This window comes from Micromys minutus, assembly GCF_963924665.1.
Source record: "Micromys minutus genome assembly, chromosome: 4".
Taxonomy (NCBI): Eukaryota; Metazoa; Chordata; class Mammalia; order Rodentia; family Muridae; genus Micromys; species Micromys minutus.
The window spans coordinates 48,152,850-48,173,794 of NC_137973.1; the positions used below are offsets into that span (position 1 = coordinate 48,152,850).

Sequence of the window (20,945 nt, forward strand, 5' to 3'; positions counted from 1 at the left end):
TCTCATGTTGGACCTCAGTCTTAGTGGTTGGGCTCCTCGTTTCTTCCTACCTTGGTCTTTATTTTTGTGAAATACCTTCATATTAAACATGAACAGTAAAATATAAAAATGTTCAATCCACAAACTTGCTTTCATTCAAGGCTCTGGTAAATGACTGCAGTTCCTTCTGCAGGTGTAGGCTGCTGCTCACTGCTTCTCTATGTCACAGTGGCCCTGTGTTTCCACACAAGATAATGCCTGCTGAGCAAAGGCAGCTGGGGGCAGGGGAGGAGCCTGTTTCCTCTATAGTCCTACTCAAAACTGGCAGGGAATTGACTTAACTTTTGGAAGGTGAGCATAGACACATAAACTCTGGGTTTAAAATGGTAGAAAACCGGTTCTAGTTTGTACTAAATGGTAACTTGGAAAACAATTGCTTTAAGTTCTTTACACTGTGGGATTCTTGTAAGTAGCATAAAATACTCTTTCTAAAGGCAATTGTTCCAAAGAAATGAATCCAATTACAACAGAAGAAATGTTAGAAGGAAACTCTAATAAAATGCAATGTGTTTTGACTTTCTTTTTCTGCTTCTCAAGATACACCATTTGTTTATTTTTTAAACACAAAATCCCTGTTGTTCAGGGGAAATCCCATGTGGTAGCTTTATGTTTACAAAGCATAGATACACAATTAAATTATAATCAAAGAACTCAGACCAGATACAATTGTTAAAAATGATTGCTTTAATTCTCTTATTTAGAACATTCTTAAATATTTAATGAGTGTTGTAATATTAAAAACTGCTAAATAGTCCATTTAGTTCTTCTAATTAACACAAAGAGTTCAAAGAGAACTCTGTCAGTCATGGCTGCTCTGTCTGGATGCTGAGGGCCATTCAAATGTATTCACTTTCCCAGTCTAAGTACTATGCGTCACCATCATACAACTAGATGCTGTATCAGGGTATCAAGCGAGAGAGAAATAACTCATAGTTCAACATCGTGTTTAAGCTTCTTGGTCTGTGATCAGAGTACACAAGTTCAAACCTCAATTCTATTGATGCGTCTTCCTGTGACTGTGGGAAAGTTACTTTCCATTGCAAGGTTGGTCAGAATGATGTCACCTAGACCTCAAAATACCAAAATATTAAGTGATAATAAGTTACACAATCCTCCCAACAGCAGCTAGAGATTCACAGGTGCTTGATCTTCCCAGTACATGAGTTTTATTGACATTTGAATAATTGTCGTTGTAAGTCAGAATTGGAGCAGGTCTTTCTTTTGTCCTGGGTATCCAAAAATATCTACATAAGTCCTCCTATCTGAGATCACAGTTGGTCTGCTTTTGGTTTTCCTTTCAGTGCTTGTTAGTTCTAAAAGAGAGTGCTAGAAATACAAGACTTCACTATTTGCCATTGTCCCCAATATAGGATTTTGTATCAAAAGCCACAGAAGTGCTAGGCACTTTGGTTTTCCTGACAAAAGGTTGAGCTTTTTGTTCTTTAGGTGGTTCAAAGTAACTGCAGTCCAGAAGGTATAGCTCTCCAATAATTCTTAGAGGAAGACAATTGAAAGTATAAATATGACTGAAGTCTTTACTGTTATTAATCATAATGTGCCAAGGGATGCTAAATGAACATCAAAGTTGCTCACCTTTCCCCCGTGTCAACAATAGAGGGTGACTGACACGTGGTCCTGGAGTGACAAGTGGCATGGAAGCCATGAAACACTCAACAAGGACACATCACTATGAATGCTGACAGACTTAATAGTCAGTGTTTGCACTGCTCTGAAAATATTTTAATATGATAATTGGGTGGCCCTGCTCCTCTATCCAAATGCTAAATTTATTCGAGAGCCAAGCATTAATTTTCTGGTATATTTGAGATTTGTCTGCAATGTTACAAGAAGCCCAAACTGTTGCTCGGCTTAAGCTTTCAATTAAATCTTAAAAACTACTCTGCTAAGTCATTTCTATTTTGATCTTGTGGATAATCTCTAGATTTTTCTCTTTTAACTAAAGTGGAAAATCTAATTATAGTTAATATCATACCTAATTATAGTAATATGTAATGCTAAGAACACCTTTTTATACTGGATATGCAGGAAGAAAAGCTAGACAGAAGAAGATGTTATATTAAGAAGTCTATCCCCTCAGGAATAGAAAACAAAAAAAGAATTATTTTTTATAAAATTAGCTGGTTATGAAGAGACAGAAAGATAGGTCTGGCAGCATAGTCTTTCTATAAAAAGGAAAGGCAAGACTTGTGATGTCCTTTTGTGCTTCATGAGTTTATAGTTTAGGAGTCTCACAATATATGTTCACAACTTATCCTGTATGTTAGATTTTGTTGTTGATATTGTTTTTCTTGATTAATGATATAATTGGCAAGATACCTGTGGAAAGAATTGTAGGAGATTAGAATTGGAATCTACATCCCATTTCTGTGAAACGAATAGCAACAGTAGGACTTCCTCTTCCTTCATTGACTCTTTGTATGGTTATGTTGTTAAGCTACTGGAAGTGAACTGGAATCAGAAGTGAGATGCTGCTTTTTATGTTAAGTGCCCAATGATTAGGATGTACTATGCAGAAGTGATTTAAGGATCATTTGGAGTTTTATTTCAGAATATTGGACATGAGTAATGAACAGGAAAATATATGCTATTTAGTTATGCTTCTCCTGCAAAGGAAAACCAGCAGATCTAATGCAGAAAGACCAGTCAGTGTGAGGAATTGGATGTGTAGACATGCCTAAAATGTTCAAATGCAGAAAGGCACAAAGCCTGAGAAGTGCTGTGAGAATAACATGGTAAATAATGGAGATTCCAGAGTCCACGGTACTCTTTATGACATTTGTAAAGGCTAAACAGAATCAGGCTCCTACCGATGGAAATTGCTTAATTTTTCTCATCCAAAAAATAAAAAGCTAAGGTGGTAGATAAGTAGGTAAACTGATTGCTATGCAGTCATGAAAACCTATTTGTTGTTGTTGTTGTTGTTGTTGTATAGTTTATGTATTTACATTTCAAATGCTATCCCCTTTCCCTGTTTCCCTTCTCCCATCCCCCCTCCAACAGCTTCTATAATGATGCTCCCCCTCCCAGCAACCCATTCCTACCTCAACACCCTTGCTTTCCACTACACTTGAGAAACAAGGCTTTACAAGTCCAAGAAAGTCTCCTCTTAGTGATGTCAGACAATGCCATCCTCTGCCACATATGTAGCTGGAGCCATGGGTCTCTCCATGTGTATTCTTTGGTTGATGGTTTAGTCCTTGAAAGCTCTGGGAAGTCTGGTTGGTTGATATTGTTGTTCTTCCTATGGGGTTGCAAACCCCTTCAGCTCCTTCAGTCCTTTCTCTAGCTCCTCCATGCTCAGTCTGATGGTTAGCTGCAAGCACAGAGATAGTTGCCCTCTTAGAAGTACACTCACAGACAAGACCCTACTTTTTCTCCAATAACTGTCCAAAGAGGGACCTGCCAGGAAGCACAGGGAATAGCAACTGCAGAGCAGTCTAGGATAGTGTCTTTCTGGAAGACCTGAATTTGATTTTCAATAGTAACACAGAAAGTTAGTTGGGGTGATGTGCATTTAGGACCCCACTATTGGAGATGGTAAGATTAACAGATCACTGCACACTGCTGACCAGTTTGGGGGCATTTCAGGCGAATGAGAGACCCTGTCTCCCACAAGGTGGAAAGATTCTCAGGGCATTCATGTGAGAGTATGTCCTCAGAACGGCACATATGTATAAAAGTACACTCACAAAATAGCAAGACAAACAAAACCCACAAAGGCACAGAATGTTAAATAAAGAAATAAACAAGCAAACAAATATGTCTCCTTACGATACCATATCTCTGTCTTCTCTTTACCCTCTAGTGAAAGTCTGCTTTGTGTTTGCTCTTGCTTTTCCCCAGACTCAGATTAGCCCCAAAGAAGGGTGGCAGGTGTACAGCTCGGCACAGGACCCTGACGGGCGATGCATTTGTACGGTGGTGGCTCCAGAACAGAACCTGTGTTCCAGAGATGCCAAAAGCAGACAGCTCCGCCAGCTGCTGGAAAAGGTATATGGCCTCTGTGCATATTTTGAATGAGATATATCACTCTTTATAAAAGAACTACGGTTGATGAATAGCACATAGTTTTCCTGGGTTGTGCTCTCTTTTAATAAGAGCCTTTCCTGTTTTTTTTTTTAAATGTAAAACTCAAGCTTCCTGCTATATTATTCCATTTTGGGGACTCTTTTTTCTTTCACAATCTTTCTTTCTTAAAACATAGTCTCTACCATATAACTTAATATATGGCCAATTTTTTTTCTATTATAGAACTTAGGAAGCAGGGCGTGTTTTTCCAATTCCGACGATTCAGCCTTAACTCTCAGCATCACAGAAAGCTCTTTGAGTGCACGCATTAGACTCTTATTAACAATCTTGCTAGGAAGTTAAAAATGATGACATGAAATATGCAAGCTATCTGGGCAGATAATGAATAATTCCAAGTGTTTATCATCATTCTCTAAATCATTCCTTTGAACATTAAGCTCTTTAGTCTCACTCAAATTGTGGTATTCTCTCCACAATTTACTTAAGCTGGATTCATAACAATCAAATGAAGAATGCCCTTGATTTGTTCTCATTTACGAAGGAAAGTCAACTCACGAAAGGTTGTTTATATGTAGTGAGGTGGGAGAAAGGCAATGAATGTTGCTTTCAATGGTCCCCATTCAGTCTTGTCTGTGAGCGTTTCTGAATACAGTAAGACAGCTGGGTGGTCTGAGTTCTGTAAGGGTGACAACATGTGTGAATTTCAAGTATTGTGGGAAGAAAGAGATCAATTAGGCAGCACGTGTAGTTGAGAATAGCACACTCTCCTGCTCAGTTTGTGTTAAATATTTTTTTTGATTACACATTCCAGACACCGACTAGGAAGTATTTCACATAAAATTAAGATATCCAGGAAATGAAAGCACCTAGCGTGCTAATATAAACAAATGTTTACTATCTTAAAGCCAGCCACCACAATTTTTTTTTCTCAACTGTCATAAGGTTTCATGTGGACATCCTTTGGAAATCCTTTGATAAACAATATTAAAAAAAAAAACTGGTTATCTTGTTTTTGTACAAAGCTTAGTCTGTTTCTATTGGAATATTTGCTTTATTATTTTATTGGGTTCTTATACCTCTACCTCCCTTCCAATCCTCATGCCATCCTAATTTCTTCCAAAATTCCCCAGTCCTAGGTAGGGGAGAAAGAAGGTCATAGTAAAAAGAGGACATAGAACTCTCTTGGCTACCTCCTGCTAATTAGGGACCTCGAGTTCCTTGGCACAAGTCCAATCTTCATCCCCAGACTATCTAAAGATCGAACAAAGGTAACAGCAGAGGGGACAGCAGAAAGAGAAGCAGCAGCTGCCCCATCTGGGCTCTCACTTCTTTGTCCTCTTGACTTTCCAGATTGAAACTATCTTCAGTCCTAGAGCACAAGACAGTCATAGTTAACATCTGTGAACGAACTGAAGCAGCCCCACATCTCACACCTGAGATTAAAACAAAAACAAAATTCATATAACAAACACTTGCTTTTCAAGAGACTAAAATGCTCATTACACTTTTCTCCTTCCCCGATCCTTGGAGCTGGACTTGTTACATATTGGCTCTCTCTTCCCAAACCTTCTTTTGCACCGAGATTCCATTCTTCCTGTTCCCAACTAGAGCAGGTGCTGTTCACATTAAAATTGATGGCTATTAAAAATTACTATAGGCTTATCATGCTTACTTTTGTGGTATTGCGTTCTAATCTTGATTATTTTTCTTTGTGAATAATTCAAATATTACATTTAGTTACCAGAGAATTTAATTTGGGTAGAAAATGGCTTAAGCTTTTAAATACATTTTTGCTTTATAAAATTGTATCTCTTTTCAGATTTTGTTTCTGTAGAAGTCTTTTTACTTCTACAGAAAACACACTAAGAAAAATATTGTTTGTATAACTTCATATTATGCTTTAGTGTCTTTCAATAGCACATTGCATTAACAAACCACATACATATTTTTTAAAGCCACGTAAAATAATTCAAAGAAAGATAAATTCTGCAGGTCAAAACAGAAATGTTCATTAAAGATAGAATGGGACTATTATTTCCATTATTACTCTTTTTGTTTTATATTTTTCATCTACTTTATTCAACACTTACAGAAGACATGGTTCATTTTCTAATTTGCATAAAATCAATCTGGTTCTTTCTGCATCTATATTTGTAAAGTTTGAAGTGTAGCTTATCTGATTAGTTATAGAGTTATATCAGATAGCTTATATATTGTCCTTTATATCATTCCAAATACCACTAGCGGTCTCCAACTTAATTAAAAAATGCTATGTCATTTTGTACTTTATCAATAAGTATGTTACTCAATATTCAAAAAATGCAGCCAAATCGGTAGTTCAGTCTTAGTGCACCAGAAATAAAATTGTTAACCTCAAAACCTACTTGTTAGCTATATAGGTTTTGTGTATTGTTATATGTATCCTTCACTTCCCAAGTCAATATTCTCTAACATGAATTTAGGTTGATATATGGACAATATTTTTACCAAATAAATCAATTCAAGGACACTATACACAATACTTCTCCAAAAATTTCAAAAGCATTTTAACACCAAACTTCCTAGTCAAGGAACTGCTGTTCTTTTTGTTAAATCAAAGCTAGCCAAACGCATTGAGCAACAGGTCTTTACATATAAAGTGGTTGGAGTGATAGTTATAGCTAAGAGAAAAAAGACCTCATGCATTTTTATTAATAAAACATACACTAAAAGCAAGACAAATGCTTCAAAAAATATTATCAGAGATGGGAGACATTGATTTTTCCAAACAGTATAGATGTTTGTTAGGTAGTTTTCAGAGTTGTGATAAAAATCAAGGATGACAACTTACAAGAGGAAGAATTTATTTAGGCTTATGGTTTCAGAGGCTTTGGCTCATGGCCACTTAGCCATTGTGTTCCTTGACTGTGATAAGGCAATATTGAAAAGAATGACGTGCCTGAGAGAACCAGAGACAGGAAGCAGGGAGAACGGATATAAAATTTTATAGGCATGAAACATGCTTGATGACCTGCACCTAGAAGCTTAATTTCCTCCAGCTCCACCCCACCTCTGAAGTTTCCAAACTCTCTCAAAATAGTGCTTTCATCTGAAAAATCAAACCTGCAAAACATGAGCTACTGGATGTCATCCAGCATTCAAAACACAACAAAATCCCAAACTTGAAAAGCTGGAGCACAAATCTACTTCAGAGAGAAACAGAGCATGCAAAGAAACTTGGGCCTCCATCCTATGCGTCACATAATAGGGAAGTCAGTGTCCTTTATCATCAGGAAAGTCTGGCTCAAGGGAGTAGTATCCATTAACACTAGGAAGCTCTTCCTAAGAAGAGCTGAAGCTAAATCCTGTGCATTTACACACCTACAATGATATCTGATAGGTCTTACAGTAATTCAAGATTGTGTAATATCACAACAAAGTCTCATCAAAAATTTTCTCTCAATGCATTTTTCCATAACACAAATCAAGTTGAAAATTCAATTGTGAAGTCCAAGAAAACCATCAAATAAGGGGTGTGTTTTTACCTCAGTTCTGAGGATTTTCTCTTGCCTATCATATTCTAATTGTGTGGAATGTGATTAGGTATATGAAACTCTTAGAAGGATATATTCCATGCAAATGATGGGTATCTTCACAGACTGATACATACTTAAATAGGAAGTCAGTTTTTTAATGCAAGTGCTTTAACTCCAAAAGAGGTTAGAAAATTGCTTTAAAAGTAATGCTTTATTCAATGATGATGTTTTCATGAGTTCAGTGTTGTCTCTAATTTTGTATTGGACTAAAAATATATGAAGCTTTTTTAATATAATAATTTCAAGTTGAGAAATATGTGTAGTCTTTTATTTCTGTGTTGTAGGGAGCAAAAAAAAAAAAAAAAAAAAAAAAAAAACAAAACAAAAAAAACAACTTTCCCTAAAATATTAAGATCCTAATTACTCACTATACTATTTGAAATCCAAGATGATTTTTCTCAGGAAATAGTTATCAAGCATTTATCCTGTGTCTGGTTCTTTGTAACATTTTGCAAGCAAAAGATGTGAAGATACAGCCTGTTATGAGGAGGACAGACCAAGGAGCTTTGCTGTCATTGCCCACGAATCTATTTTAAAATTACTTTTAATGTAAGCCAGATTAGGACATGTTTGAAGCAGACTCTACGGACACAGAGGAGGCCTGAAGATCAAGACATCACAGGAAAAAGATAACGAAAAAGTGACTTGTCTGATAGAGGTAAAGAACAGAGGCAAGACCAAGCAGCAGAATTCACAGGCTTTTCTAACAATAACAATTCTGAGCAATGTGTCAACCATGGTCTCTTTTGAGCCAACTGATATGTGTGTTAATTGTCATACTTTGTCTGACAGAAAAGTCTGTCTCTGAACAGATTATTCATTTGTAGTTCATGTGTGGTATTATTTTTGTTTGTTAATGAAAGTAGCATTCTACTAATTATAAGTAATACATACTTAATTATAAAAAAAGGATATTTTCACATATCTAAAGCAAAAAACTATATACATCCTATCACCTTTGGTGTGTTCATTCTTTGGTATTTTCACTAATGCAAACAAAAATATCATTCGATCAAAATGGATATATATATATACACGTAGTGCTTTCCTCTTTGAGAAATCTTATATTAACACCCTAACACATATTTTTCTAATTCTTTTATGTGCACTTCTACGTGATTTTTCTTAACGGATTATACTATCTTTCGCATGTGTAACTATATTTTATTTATGATAAAGGATCAAATTTTGTATCCATATTATGTTTATCTCTCAAAGAAAACCTTCTAAGATGAATGAGACAACTCAAGCTTTAAAAGTCAGTGGTAGGAATCACTTGGGAAGCTTGATAAATATTCAGACCAATTGGGTGTCTTTGTAACAGTGCTAGGATTCACACTTTTGACAAGCTTCCAGGTGAAGATGAAGTTGTTTCTTCAAAGTACCAGGGTTGTAGACATCAATCTTTGTCTTTACAATAATTTATTCTTAGACTATTCCTCATTCAAATGCTTCCCTCTATTACAGGCTTTCTCTTTGTTTCCAGGATTTTGCTACCACAAAAATTAGAGCAGCTTGCCTTTCATTTCAGCACTCTTTCTAGGTCACCCATTTCCTATTCAAAATAGCCTAGGGCTCAATGAACTTGGACGAGTGCCATCAGCTTAACATGTGTTTCTGTCTATCTATTAGGCACTTTATGTTGTTACCATTTCCCAAGTCCCTCAAACATATGTCATACTACCTAGAAGGTGTTCTAACACTACCGGCACTTGTCCTGGTCAACTCAGTGTCACTCCTCAGAGTATTTTAAAATCATCATGGTGTAAAAGCATTGAAGTCAACTGGAGATGATACCACGACTCAGTGAGATCATCTGGAGAGGGCCCAAGTTCTTTTGTTTTAGAGCAAAAAATTGAACAAAGATTCAGATATGCAGCAGAATTAGAGTATACTTATATAGATATAGTCATACATATGTGTGTATGTATGTATGTATGTATGTATGTATATATACATATGAGTAGGGTATAGTTTGTTTACAAAAGGAAGAGGTCAGAAAATAGAGGAGTGGTTCAGTAACTCAGCATTCAACTGAACAGAGAATTCTGGTTTTATACTACACACCCTGGGCTTTTTGGAGGCATTTGCATTTTGGGTTCATTTGCAATCTATAAGAGTTCTTACACTTGTTCTGATATACTTAACTCTGGAAAGTAGTTCATGCATTTTCTGAGTCCTTACCATTTTTAAAGTCCTATCGTGGGGTGCATATTAGTATTAAAACAATAGGGCAGCTTCAGACCATCTGAACACACTCTGCCCCTGCTGAGATGATGATTTAAGTGGTGGGGATTGAGGGACATCAGCCTTTTGGTCTGCCATTTGTTTTACATACTTTTTCATTCTTCATGAAGTCTCCTCCTCACTCACTTACTTATTCTTCTGCCTCAAAATGATTGTACTATCTCTTCTGGTCTTGACAATACTGTAAACATACTTTTGCTATGTTTCCCTTGCATCAGAAGTTACAAGCAGCATTTACAGACATATTCTATGTCAGCATGCATTATCTTCGGTATTACTACCTTATGAAGCCTTGGAATGAAACTAATTTTAATTTTTTTCTAATACACTAGCTTTTTGCTTATGTGACCATTTCTAATGATATGTGGACAATGGTTATTACATGCATAGGTATTTTTGGTTGAGTTTTTTGAAAGTTTATTGTAAGGAATCATGTTTAAAATGAGACAGCAGACATGTGTTTGCTGATTTTGTACTTCTGTTCTTTATGTTAGTGACAATTTTGTATTTCAGTAGAGATTTCAAGTATCCATACAATGAGAATTGCACAACCAATGAATATTTTTTTTAAACAGGTACAGAATATGTCTCAGTCTATAGAAGTCTTAAACTTGAGAACACAGAGAGATTTTCAGTATGTCTTAAAAATGGAAACCCAAATGAAAGGGCTGAAGGCCAAGTTTCGGCAGATTGAAGATGATCGGAAGACGCTAATGACCAAGCATTTTCAAGTAGGTGTGAATTCCGCTGGTCCAGCATAGTATACAGGTAGCATGTCACTCAGCTGAATATAAGTATTTCTGGGCTCTTGTACAAAGTTAAAGACTCACTGGGGACACAACTGTCTTGTCACTAAGTAGTGACCACTAGCAAGCAGCCAGGAACACATCGAAAACTTAATATTTTTTAAAGGTGCTGCCCATCAGAGACATATGGAGTTTCTGGGTAGATTTACAAGTACTTTACCATCTAACACAAGGGGCGATACCCTGGAAAATGAGTAATTACGTCATGAAAGTTTTCCATGATGAATTTATGCTACTGTGGAGATGTAAATTATTAAAGGAGGGATAAACAACATGGATGACAGAATATTTAAAAAAATAGTTTTCAAAGTAGGTGAGATGTCTAAAAAAATTAGGCGGTTTAAATGCCTATTATGTAAAAACTAGAAATGGAAAATTTTGTTGAGCTTGCTGGTCAGACTTTATTAATGATTTATAACAGAGTCACTTATTTTAAAAATTCTTTGTTCTGATAATATCACTTGAACCTCTACTAAAAAATATTGCTTTTTTAGTAAGCATAGAATAAGAGTTTTCAACAACCTTGAGGCTTTCCATAGATCTTATCTCTTGCTCCTTTGTTAATTAGACTATGAAGTTCAATCCTAGAATGAAGGGATTAGGCTAAATTTAAGGTCAAGGATTTGAGAATATTGGAAAAATGTGGGGAGTTGTTCAGAGATAAACAGGATCTGTGAAAGGCACATTATAATGAGATAGACATCATCATGGTTTATAATTTTCTCTGTAGCCTCTGGACTATCAGAGCAGAGGTACAGATGAAAGACATCAATACATGTCAAGTTTCAATGAAAGAAACAGGATAGAAAAGTTGATGATAGTGACAAGAGAGAAAGTGAAGAATCTGAGCTGAAGAAAGATTGAAACAAAACAGAAGTCTTTGAAATAGAGGAAGGAGAAATGTATTTGTTAGAGCAAGAAGACACAATATGCTTAAAAATTATAGGAAATATGGGAAAATGATAAACAAGAAGAAATATAAAGTTCTGGATAAGCATCCATGTCAATCAGAATTCATTGATGTTGTATACATATTGATATACTTGATGAGACATGGTCAGGTACTTCATAGGAAAACGAAACACAAAACTTTCCCAAAAAAAGCAACTATCAAGGAAATGGACTGGGCTCAAAGGAAGCAGCAACAGCATTTAAGAGCACAAAGGGAAATTTGTTCACTGATGATTTGCTGAGGAATTAGGTGATTTGACACTGTTCAGGAAAATCATGGTGGGTGTGGCCTTCTCTTTGGAAATATAAAATTTTTGAAAGGAACTAGTAAATTGAAGAAAGTTTTGATTTCAGAATTGGGTTATAGATGGTAATGCAACAGTGTGAACCTAAAGCTGTGTCATTACCAAAGAAGAAGGTTGTGCATACTAAGTGGCAGAGAGAAGCACTTCCAGAAAGGACAGCACACTGTACGTCAGGAGAAAGAGGAGAGAAGACTTGGGAGAATCAGGGGACCCACATAAGCTTCCCTGGGTTAGTAGGACTAGGAACGCAGTTGTAGGAAACAAAGAAAGAAAGCTTAGAGAAGCCAAAATCATATTTGCCCTATTGTATATAGGATTTTTCCCTAGGGAATGTCATAGTGTCAATTAAAAAATAAAAGTTTCAGAAAATACCAGGTGATTATAATTTTGATCTTTTTCATAATGCGCATAATCCAAAGAGATGTTTGAAATGTCAAAGTCTAAATATCAGTTATCATATAATAACCATTTTTTGAAGATATATATTTACAGTAGTGTTCTGAACACTTTTATATATGAATTGGTTCAACCACAGTCTATTCAACCAGCCACGCACTGTTTTACTGTTTTTGTCCCACACCAGATAAACTAATCCACAGCTAATACTTTTTCTAGTATCTGATTGAAGATTTAGATTGACAACATTTAGCTCCATACCTGTATGTCTGAATTGATAAACTAGGACTTTGAATTAAAATTAAGGTAGTAGTGACTGGAGAGTTGGTAAAGTTCATAAATTATTGTTAGTACAACATAAGGACTTGATTTCTGATCCCAGTATATATGAAATAGCAACAGGGTTTGGAGGAAGGCACACATACTGCATCCTCAGCATTGGGGAAGTAAAAGCAGATGTATCCCTGAAGTTTGTTAAGGATAATGTAGCCTACTAGGTAAACTCCTGGAAACATTGAGAGACCCAATCTCAGGGGGATTAACTCTCAGTACAGGATGATTGAGGAGGACACTTGAAATCAACCTCTGGCCTACAGAGTGGTGAGTCTACACACACACCTACATGCACACACACACAGACGCACACACATACACACAAAAATAAACTTATGTGTAGTCACATACATGCATATGTACATTTATGCTACACACATCCACAGACATGACCACACACACACAAAAACCTACAACCATGCACACATACATATGCATACCAACACACCAAAATTCCCACATTTTCAAGCTCACTCCTTTACACCCAAGGCACAGTAATAATTAGGGGTCCTAGACATGCTTATGCCACTAATTTCTTCCCCTAGTTACAGCATGAATCACATTTCTTCCTAGATGACGAGATACCATATGCTAGAAATAGAGCATACTAAAACGAAGCTTAAGTGGAAAATTATTTTATCAAAAACTCTCTGCTGCTGCAAAACTTTCATCTTACGACAAACACTGTCAACTTTTCCTTCTGTGATCTTTCAGGTAGAAAGCTAAGCTAGCCATCATACTGAGACCAGCTGCTATTGGCAAGTACTCTGGTTACTGGCAAAGCTATAGAATTGAAAGTAAATTCTAGAAGGTATCAGCAAAGCCAGATTTATGATATTATATTTTTAGTTTGATATGCAATGTATACCAAGGTCTTCTAATAAATGCCCAAAGCTTCAAGACTGTCAAAAGCCTAGTAATTTTTGAACAAGTAAAAATATTTCTTAAGTGGTCAAAGAAAAGAAACTTTCAAAACCTTGACACCTGATTGCTCCTTTGAATACACACAGACACACACACACACAGAGAGAGACACACACACACACACATACACACACACACACACACAGTAAAATATAAAATGTTCAATTGTAACAGGTATTAGAATTTGCAGTGTATGGTATAAGCAGAATTCTTATCATTAAAATCTTAATGAAACAATAGTATCTCCCTTTGGGGTAATGCAAGATGGTTAAACTAATATGTTTATTTCACTATGAGCCCTAAAAGGAGCAAGCTCTGCAGTTCTACCATTTGATTGTAAAAGCTGCAAATCTTCTGAGATGGTTTAAATTGTCTCACTCAACTTGTACATACAGAGAAATTCAGTGATGTCCAGGTTTGAAGAACATGTAGATATTTCCCCACCAGAAACACAAGCTCATTAATCAGGGCAGCAATGGGAGCTTCTGCTACTTGAATGCGTTTGTAGTAATAATATTTTCTAAGTGTAATTTAAAAATGCAATTTTCAGCTCCTTAAATAATTATAGAGTATGGCTTCTGACAGAGACTATGGGATATTCTCAAAGGAACATACTTTGGAAATCTTTCAACAGATTATATCATACGCAATAAATTCACAGTTAATTTGAACTCTTGCAACACTTTTTTTGCTCACAGCTACCAGGTTAAAGGGAAAGAAGTATGCACACCAAGTGTAGAAGTCACAGGCAAAAGTACATGTTGTGGTACAGGCTTGTGATGAGGAAAAATATGGAACACTGTCAACATGCATTACTTGGTCCCTGGCCCAAAACATCAGTGTTTTAATGATCAAAAGCTCCATGCGGCTGGACGCGCTATTGTGTCAGTTATGCACCTTGTTCTGTTAAGGAGTTAATTTAGTAACTTTGACTTCTGTAAGGACATTTTAAGTATCTGTACTAGAAGAAAACTAGACACTTAGTCTAGTTAATGTTTCAAAATGGAAACAGCAGCATATATCCTTCTTGTCAACTTTCATAACTATCTGTATGATTTATCAGGTGGTTGATCTTATGTTCCTAATGAACTTGTCCTAAGATGACTATTCCAAAAGATGGGATACACCTGAGAACACATGAAATACAAACAAAAAAACAAACATTAGAAATGCTGGCAAGTGGCCTTAGAAACAGTCTGAAATTCAAGAAAAAAAGATGATCTCCTTTATGTAGTTCTATGGTATAGGTTTTCAATTTTGTCATAATTCATTTTTTCTAATAGCTCATAAAATGTTTGACTTCTTTCAAGTGTTGCTATTCAATACATTACTGGGAAACAGGATCATGTCTCTGTTTCCAAATGAGATGATCTATTATTTAAGTTATAAAACATTCACAGAAACTAGGATAATCCAAAGACTATAATTGCTATGATAGGATATTTTCTGAATATGGTAATGATCAATTTATTTTATAGCAATGCATGAAATCCCTAAAGAGAAGTTGCAGTGTTAACAGGAAGAGATATGAGAATTTATTACCAAGAATCATGTGTCCACTTACATTAGCAAAGCCTGCCTGATTCACTGATATAAAATATCAATGAAGAGATTTGAAACTCTTTAAATAAGTTCCTTTTCATGTCTTGATTTAAAGAACATAGCTGCCCTTTCTGTTTTGAGTGACTCCTGGAAACATTCTACTGTTTTCCACAGGAGTTGAAAGAGAAAATGGACGAGCTACTGCCCCTTATCCCAGTGTTGGAGCAGTACAAAACCGATGCAAAGCTCATCACACAGTTCAAGGAGGAAATTCGAAACCTGTCATCAGTCCTCACTGGGATTCAGGAGGAAATTGGTGCCTATGACTATGAAGAACTGCATCAACGGGTCCTCAGCTTAGAAACCAGACTTCGTGACTGCATGAAAAAGCTAAGTGAGTACAATTCTTTCATTGGCTTAAGTCATGAGTTTCAGTGTCCATGGAGACTCTATTCTTACACAAAAAGAAGTTAGAGTAGAGGACGTCGTTATAGAATCAGTCCTGAATTATAGGACCAACGGTCCCTTAGTCACTTGAGCTTGGCTGAGAACTTCTGTTTCAGTTTCTGCCATGTCAAAGCTCTGTGGCTTCAGATAACTAGTGTGTTAGATATAGGCAAGTGTGTAAGCTGAAGAATTGGGTGGAGGCTACCTTTTTCTAAATAAGATACAACCAGTTTTGCTAGGCTGGGGAGAAAAAGCTTTCTTCCATTTTTGTTGTTGTATGTGTTGGTTTTGTTTTGTTTTAGGGTGGGTTTTCTGTTTGTTTGTTTGTTTGTTTTAGTTGTTGACAGCAAATGAAGTGATCAGTGATCCTACTCAAAGAAAATGTTCTCAAAAATAAAATATTTTCTGGAATAATTCAAAGGTAAGAAGCATAATATACTAGGAATTGATTATTTGCAGCAAACCAGTCTTTAGTGGATAAGTTCAAAAGTTTAAAATAAAACATGAATGGTTACAAGACACGATTTTGGACACCATTTTAACTGGAACTCATTTGTTTTCATAAAATATATTCTGATCACAATTTTCTCTCTCTCAAATCCTCCTAAGTCCCCTTTTTCTCCCTGAATTCCCAGGACATTGTTCTTGTTGAATTCGGTATCTAATTCATGTACTCCAAGGATCACATCTAGTTAATTATCATATCAGACTCAACATATGAATAGTAACATCACCATTTATCTTTCTTATTTAATAAGGTGTTTGCTGTTTGCTTTAGTTGGATGTAAACACTGAATACTAAGCAGTGCCATAGTATTTGTGAGGAGAAACCGGTTCCAGAGCCCTCAGGAATAGCCAAGTTTACAATTTTGAAATCCTCTATAGTATAATGTATAGCTGATGCATTTTTTCTATATGCTTTCTGTAATTTGTATATTCTTTATAAAGCCAATGCTGTTTGAATTTAATACAAATATGACTTAGGTAAAAATGACAAGAAAGTTAGTCTACCCATGCTTTCTACAGATGAAATTTGTCTTCCAAATCTTTTTTATTTCTGCTTTTTGAAGTTGAAGATGTGAAACTCATGAAAATTAGGAGCAGATTGTAGTACTGCTCCTTCATGAACTCTTTCCAATGTCAGCCGTCAATGGCTCCTTGTCACTTAGCATAGAGCCCAATGTTACAGAAAAAAGTAATCTGACTTTTTGTCTCAAAAAGAATATGATCTTTTCCTTCAGATCACTTAAGTCAATTAGCCACTTAGTAAGCATCTCTAAACAGAGAATATTTCAACAGGGAGTCTAAACAATACAAAAAAGTTAGATTCGGAGTATAGATGATTAATGATAGATATCAATATAGATAGAAAGATAGAGAGATGATATATAGGTAGATAAATAGATAGATGATAGATATGTAGATATATATGTAAATAGATAATTGATAGGTATTACATAGATATACAGATAGATAATGATAGATGATAGGTAGATGCATTGATGGATATATAGATACCAACAAATAAAGATATAAATAGATGGTAGGAGTATATGTATGGGCAGATAATATATGGATGGATAAATGGATATTATATATGTTCATAGAGAGAGAAACAGAACATATGGAAGGTCATTATAAATATCATTTGCTATTTTATGACTATTTTAATTTTTCACAAGAAAAATTTATTGCCAATGTCTTTAGTGATGTCTATTTATTAAAAATAATACATGATTTCTGCCATGTGATTTTTCTTTTCTTTTAAACATATTCAATTATTTGGTTGGATTTTTTTATATAGTCTGTCTATGAATCACAGGCTGGTTTTAAGCTTCTATAAAGTTCAGGCTGGTCATGAGTTTGCATTGATTTTTTGCCTCATTCTAAGTGCTGATACTACAAGAGCACACACACACACACATACACACACACACTCACACACCCCTCCTCCCCGAAAAAACTAACAAACAAACCCAAAATCAAACAGAAACATCAAATCATAGGATGTTGGTTGGAAGGGAAAATAATAATTAATTAATAATGGACCAATTAACACAAAGGATAGAGGAGGGAATATCATGAATTTGACATGCCAATAAATTCAGAATCAGCTTACTATAATGTTTAGACACAAAGAGGGGGAGGGGGAGTTGACACTGTAGTATATCAAACAAGTAGACTCACATCATCATTAGCACCTTCCCTCCTCCCAAAACCCACTCAACACACTGTTGATTAGAAGAGGGACAAAATAAACTAGGCATTCAGAATAAAAGTGTAATAATTGTGATTATGTTTCCCTCAACTTTCTATCCCCAGAGGAGTTAGTATGTAGTAAAATTTCACAGGAAACATCACATAAATCTGATGATTGAAAACTAAACCAGCCTTCTTGACTTCAAGGACCCTCCAAGGGAGGTCCAGAGAAAATCACAAGTCCTGCAGCCTTACTAAGGCACTATTCAGTTTATGTCTACTAAAGAAATAAAGGTTTGGAGACAGTAGAAATTAAACAAATGCTTCCACAGTGAAGCACCCTGGTGGCCTGAGTGAATGAAATACAATGATGCTTTTTCTAAAGTATTTCACTCCTCTGAGGGACTGAATAGAATAAAAGTCCCTCCGCGCTTAATTAAATCGTATCAAATTTCTAGAGATGCAGAATATAATTGTATGCATGTGAGAATCTGCCCGAGAAAGCACGGTTAAAACTCTTACACACCCCCTGAGATCTCCAACAGATATTTAATGTTGATTGTAACCAGGCCTTTCAGCATGTCAGGCCCCCACCCTACCGTTTTCCCTTGTGATGTTTTTATTTTAGGGCAATGATCTGGTGCCCTCTAGTGAAAGAAGGGAGGCATCCTTTTACTAAAGGAGCCATTTAAGGTCAAGGTGGTGAGAGGCTCCTACTATGCTATATATGGGGAATTCATTTCTTACAATGGAAAACAAGTTTTCTAAGTTGCAGTAGTCATGTTTATACACTCAACAGTTATTTTTGACTCCATGATATGTGCTAGCACTTTGTTAGGGACCGATTTTTGTGGTTACCATGCTCATCTTTAAGCAAGCATTTTAAAGGAGGTTGCAGCAAGACAGGATACCTACTGCTTTGACATCTAGTAACCCAGCTGTTTTACACATGTGTTTCAATCCCTGAAAAAACTCTAAGTTAGAGGTTAGCATTGGTGATTTAATTAAAACATGGAAAAATTAATAAACTTTTGTAGACTACTAAAGTTGTAACACCTTTAAGTCCAAGTCTGTTTTAATTGAAAAATTTTTCCCACACATATTTTTTATTACAGTGGTATAAACACAACATATCTCAAACACATAAGATAAAATCAGTTTGTAGAAAGGCTTGAGTTGAGGATTTTATTATTAAAATAACTTTATTTTCAACTCATATAGCAATATGGTGTGTGCATTTCTGGTATGTGTGTGTGTGTGTCTGTCTGTCTGTCTGTCTCTCACATGTCAGAGAACATTTGAGTAAAGGCATGTTATAAAAAGCACTGTACGAGTTCTCACCTGTGTTTCTATTGTGATGTTATTGACTTTTTCCTTTCAACAATGGTAATTTCAGTATTTCACTGTAAAGTACCCAATAGTTTGTCCTCTTTAATATTTAAAGGAAAATACACCAAATATATTCAGAGACAGTAGAAATTAAAGAAAAGTAAAACTCTGGATCAGTGGGGCAGAAAAATGAGATCTAATGAGAATATGGCACTAGATTAAGTTGAATTAAAACTTAATAAGTCATTTGAAATCATTTGCCAGAATATGCCACACACACAGAAATGTGAACACTCCATGATCTTTTTATTATAACTTAATTATGGGTCACATTTAATTTTAAAACTCATAAAATACGTTCTTATGTCATAAAGTTTTTATAAAGATTTACAAATCAATTGGAGTTAGATTAAGGTAAAGTGAAATTTAAAACATAAAGTCTGTATAGAGGATACCGAAATCTCTGCTACCACATTCAAGAGGAAGTAATGAGAGTTTCCTCATTGTTTCTTCATAATGTTCTTCTTTCTATTTTTATTGAATTGAACACCTTTCCTTTAAAAATCAGAAATAAATGTATGGATTTTAAAAGCATTTTTGTATAAAATGTATATGAATACATTTTGTCAGTACTTGATATTTTTAAATGTTTGATAGTATGCATTAAAATCTTACTAGTTACAATTAGCATAAAGTACATGTTAAACAGGATGTAACCTGGAAATAGTCAAAGTTCTTGGTGTATAAAGATTAAGCATAATAATTTTTCTTTCTTTCTTTCTTTCTTTTTTTTTTTGGCCTTTGTTTTGCTTGAACTTCATAAAGTCTGTGAGTTCTTTTTGGGGTGTTCAGAGCTTTTTGGGGTTAATATCCAATTATCAGTAACTGCATATTATGTCTGTACTTTTGTGACTATGTTATCTCACTCAGGATGATATTCTCTAGATGCATCCATTTTCTTAAAATTTCATAAAGTCATTGTTTCTGATAGCTGAGTAGTATTCCATTTTGTGAATATACCACAATTTTTGTATCCATTCATGGACTGAAGGACATCTGGGTTCTTTCCAGCTTCTGACTATTATAAATAGGGCTGATATGAACATTGTGGTACATGTGTCTTTGTTGTATGTTGGAGTGTCCCTGAGGTATATGCCTAGAAGAGGAATAACAGGGTCTTCAGGTAGTACTATGTCCAATCTTTGTGAGAAACCACCAGACTGATTTCCAGAGGAGTTGTACCAGTTTACAGTCTCACCAACAGTGGAGAAGTGTTCCTCTTTCTCTACATCCTCCCCAGCATATGCTGTCATCTGAATTTTTGATCTTAGCCATTCTGACTGGTGTGAGGTAGAATCTCATGGTTGTTTTGATTTGCATTTCTCTGATAACTAAAGATGTAGAGCACTTCCTTCGATGCTTCTCAGCCATTCGATATTCCTCAATTAACTTTTTGCTTACCTCTGTACCCCATTATTAATAGAATTGTTTGATTCTCTGTGTCTATCTTCTTAAGTTATTTGTATACTTTGGATATTAGGCCTCTATCAGATGTGGGGTTGGTAAAGATCTTTTCCCATCATGTTGGTTGCCATTTTGTTTTCTTGACTGTGTACTCACCCTTACACACACTTTCAGATCTCATTAAGTCCCATTTGTCAATATTTGACTTTAGAGCATGACCTACTGTTGTTCTGTTCAAGAAATTTTCTCCTGTGCCTATGTGTTCTAAGGTTTTTCCTACTTTCTCTTCTAATAGTTTCAGTGTACCTGGTTTAATGTGGAGATCTTTGATCCACTTG

The 20,945-nt window shown here is 35.5% G+C and overlaps 1 protein-coding gene across 4 annotated transcripts in view; it reads left to right on the forward strand.

Moving 5' to 3' along the window:
* The window catches only part of OLFM3 (olfactomedin 3), a gene marked incomplete at both ends in the record, with an annotated part of 231,933 nt that overhangs the window by 191,398 nt on the left and 19,590 nt on the right, over nucleotides 1–20,945 (forward strand). For 3 of the 4 annotated variants that reach the window (XM_080916193.1, XM_080916194.1, XM_080916192.1), the window contains 3 exons: nucleotides 3,904–4,050; nucleotides 10,487–10,642; nucleotides 15,343–15,562. In XM_080916193.1, coding sequence (XP_080772319.1) covers nucleotides 3,904–4,050; nucleotides 10,487–10,642; nucleotides 15,343–15,562 — 523 coding nt within the window. Of the gene's footprint in view, nucleotides 1–3,903; nucleotides 4,064–10,424; nucleotides 10,643–15,342; nucleotides 15,563–20,945 lie in introns of all 4 variants that reach the window. The other variant, XM_080916191.1, reaches the window with a different exon arrangement.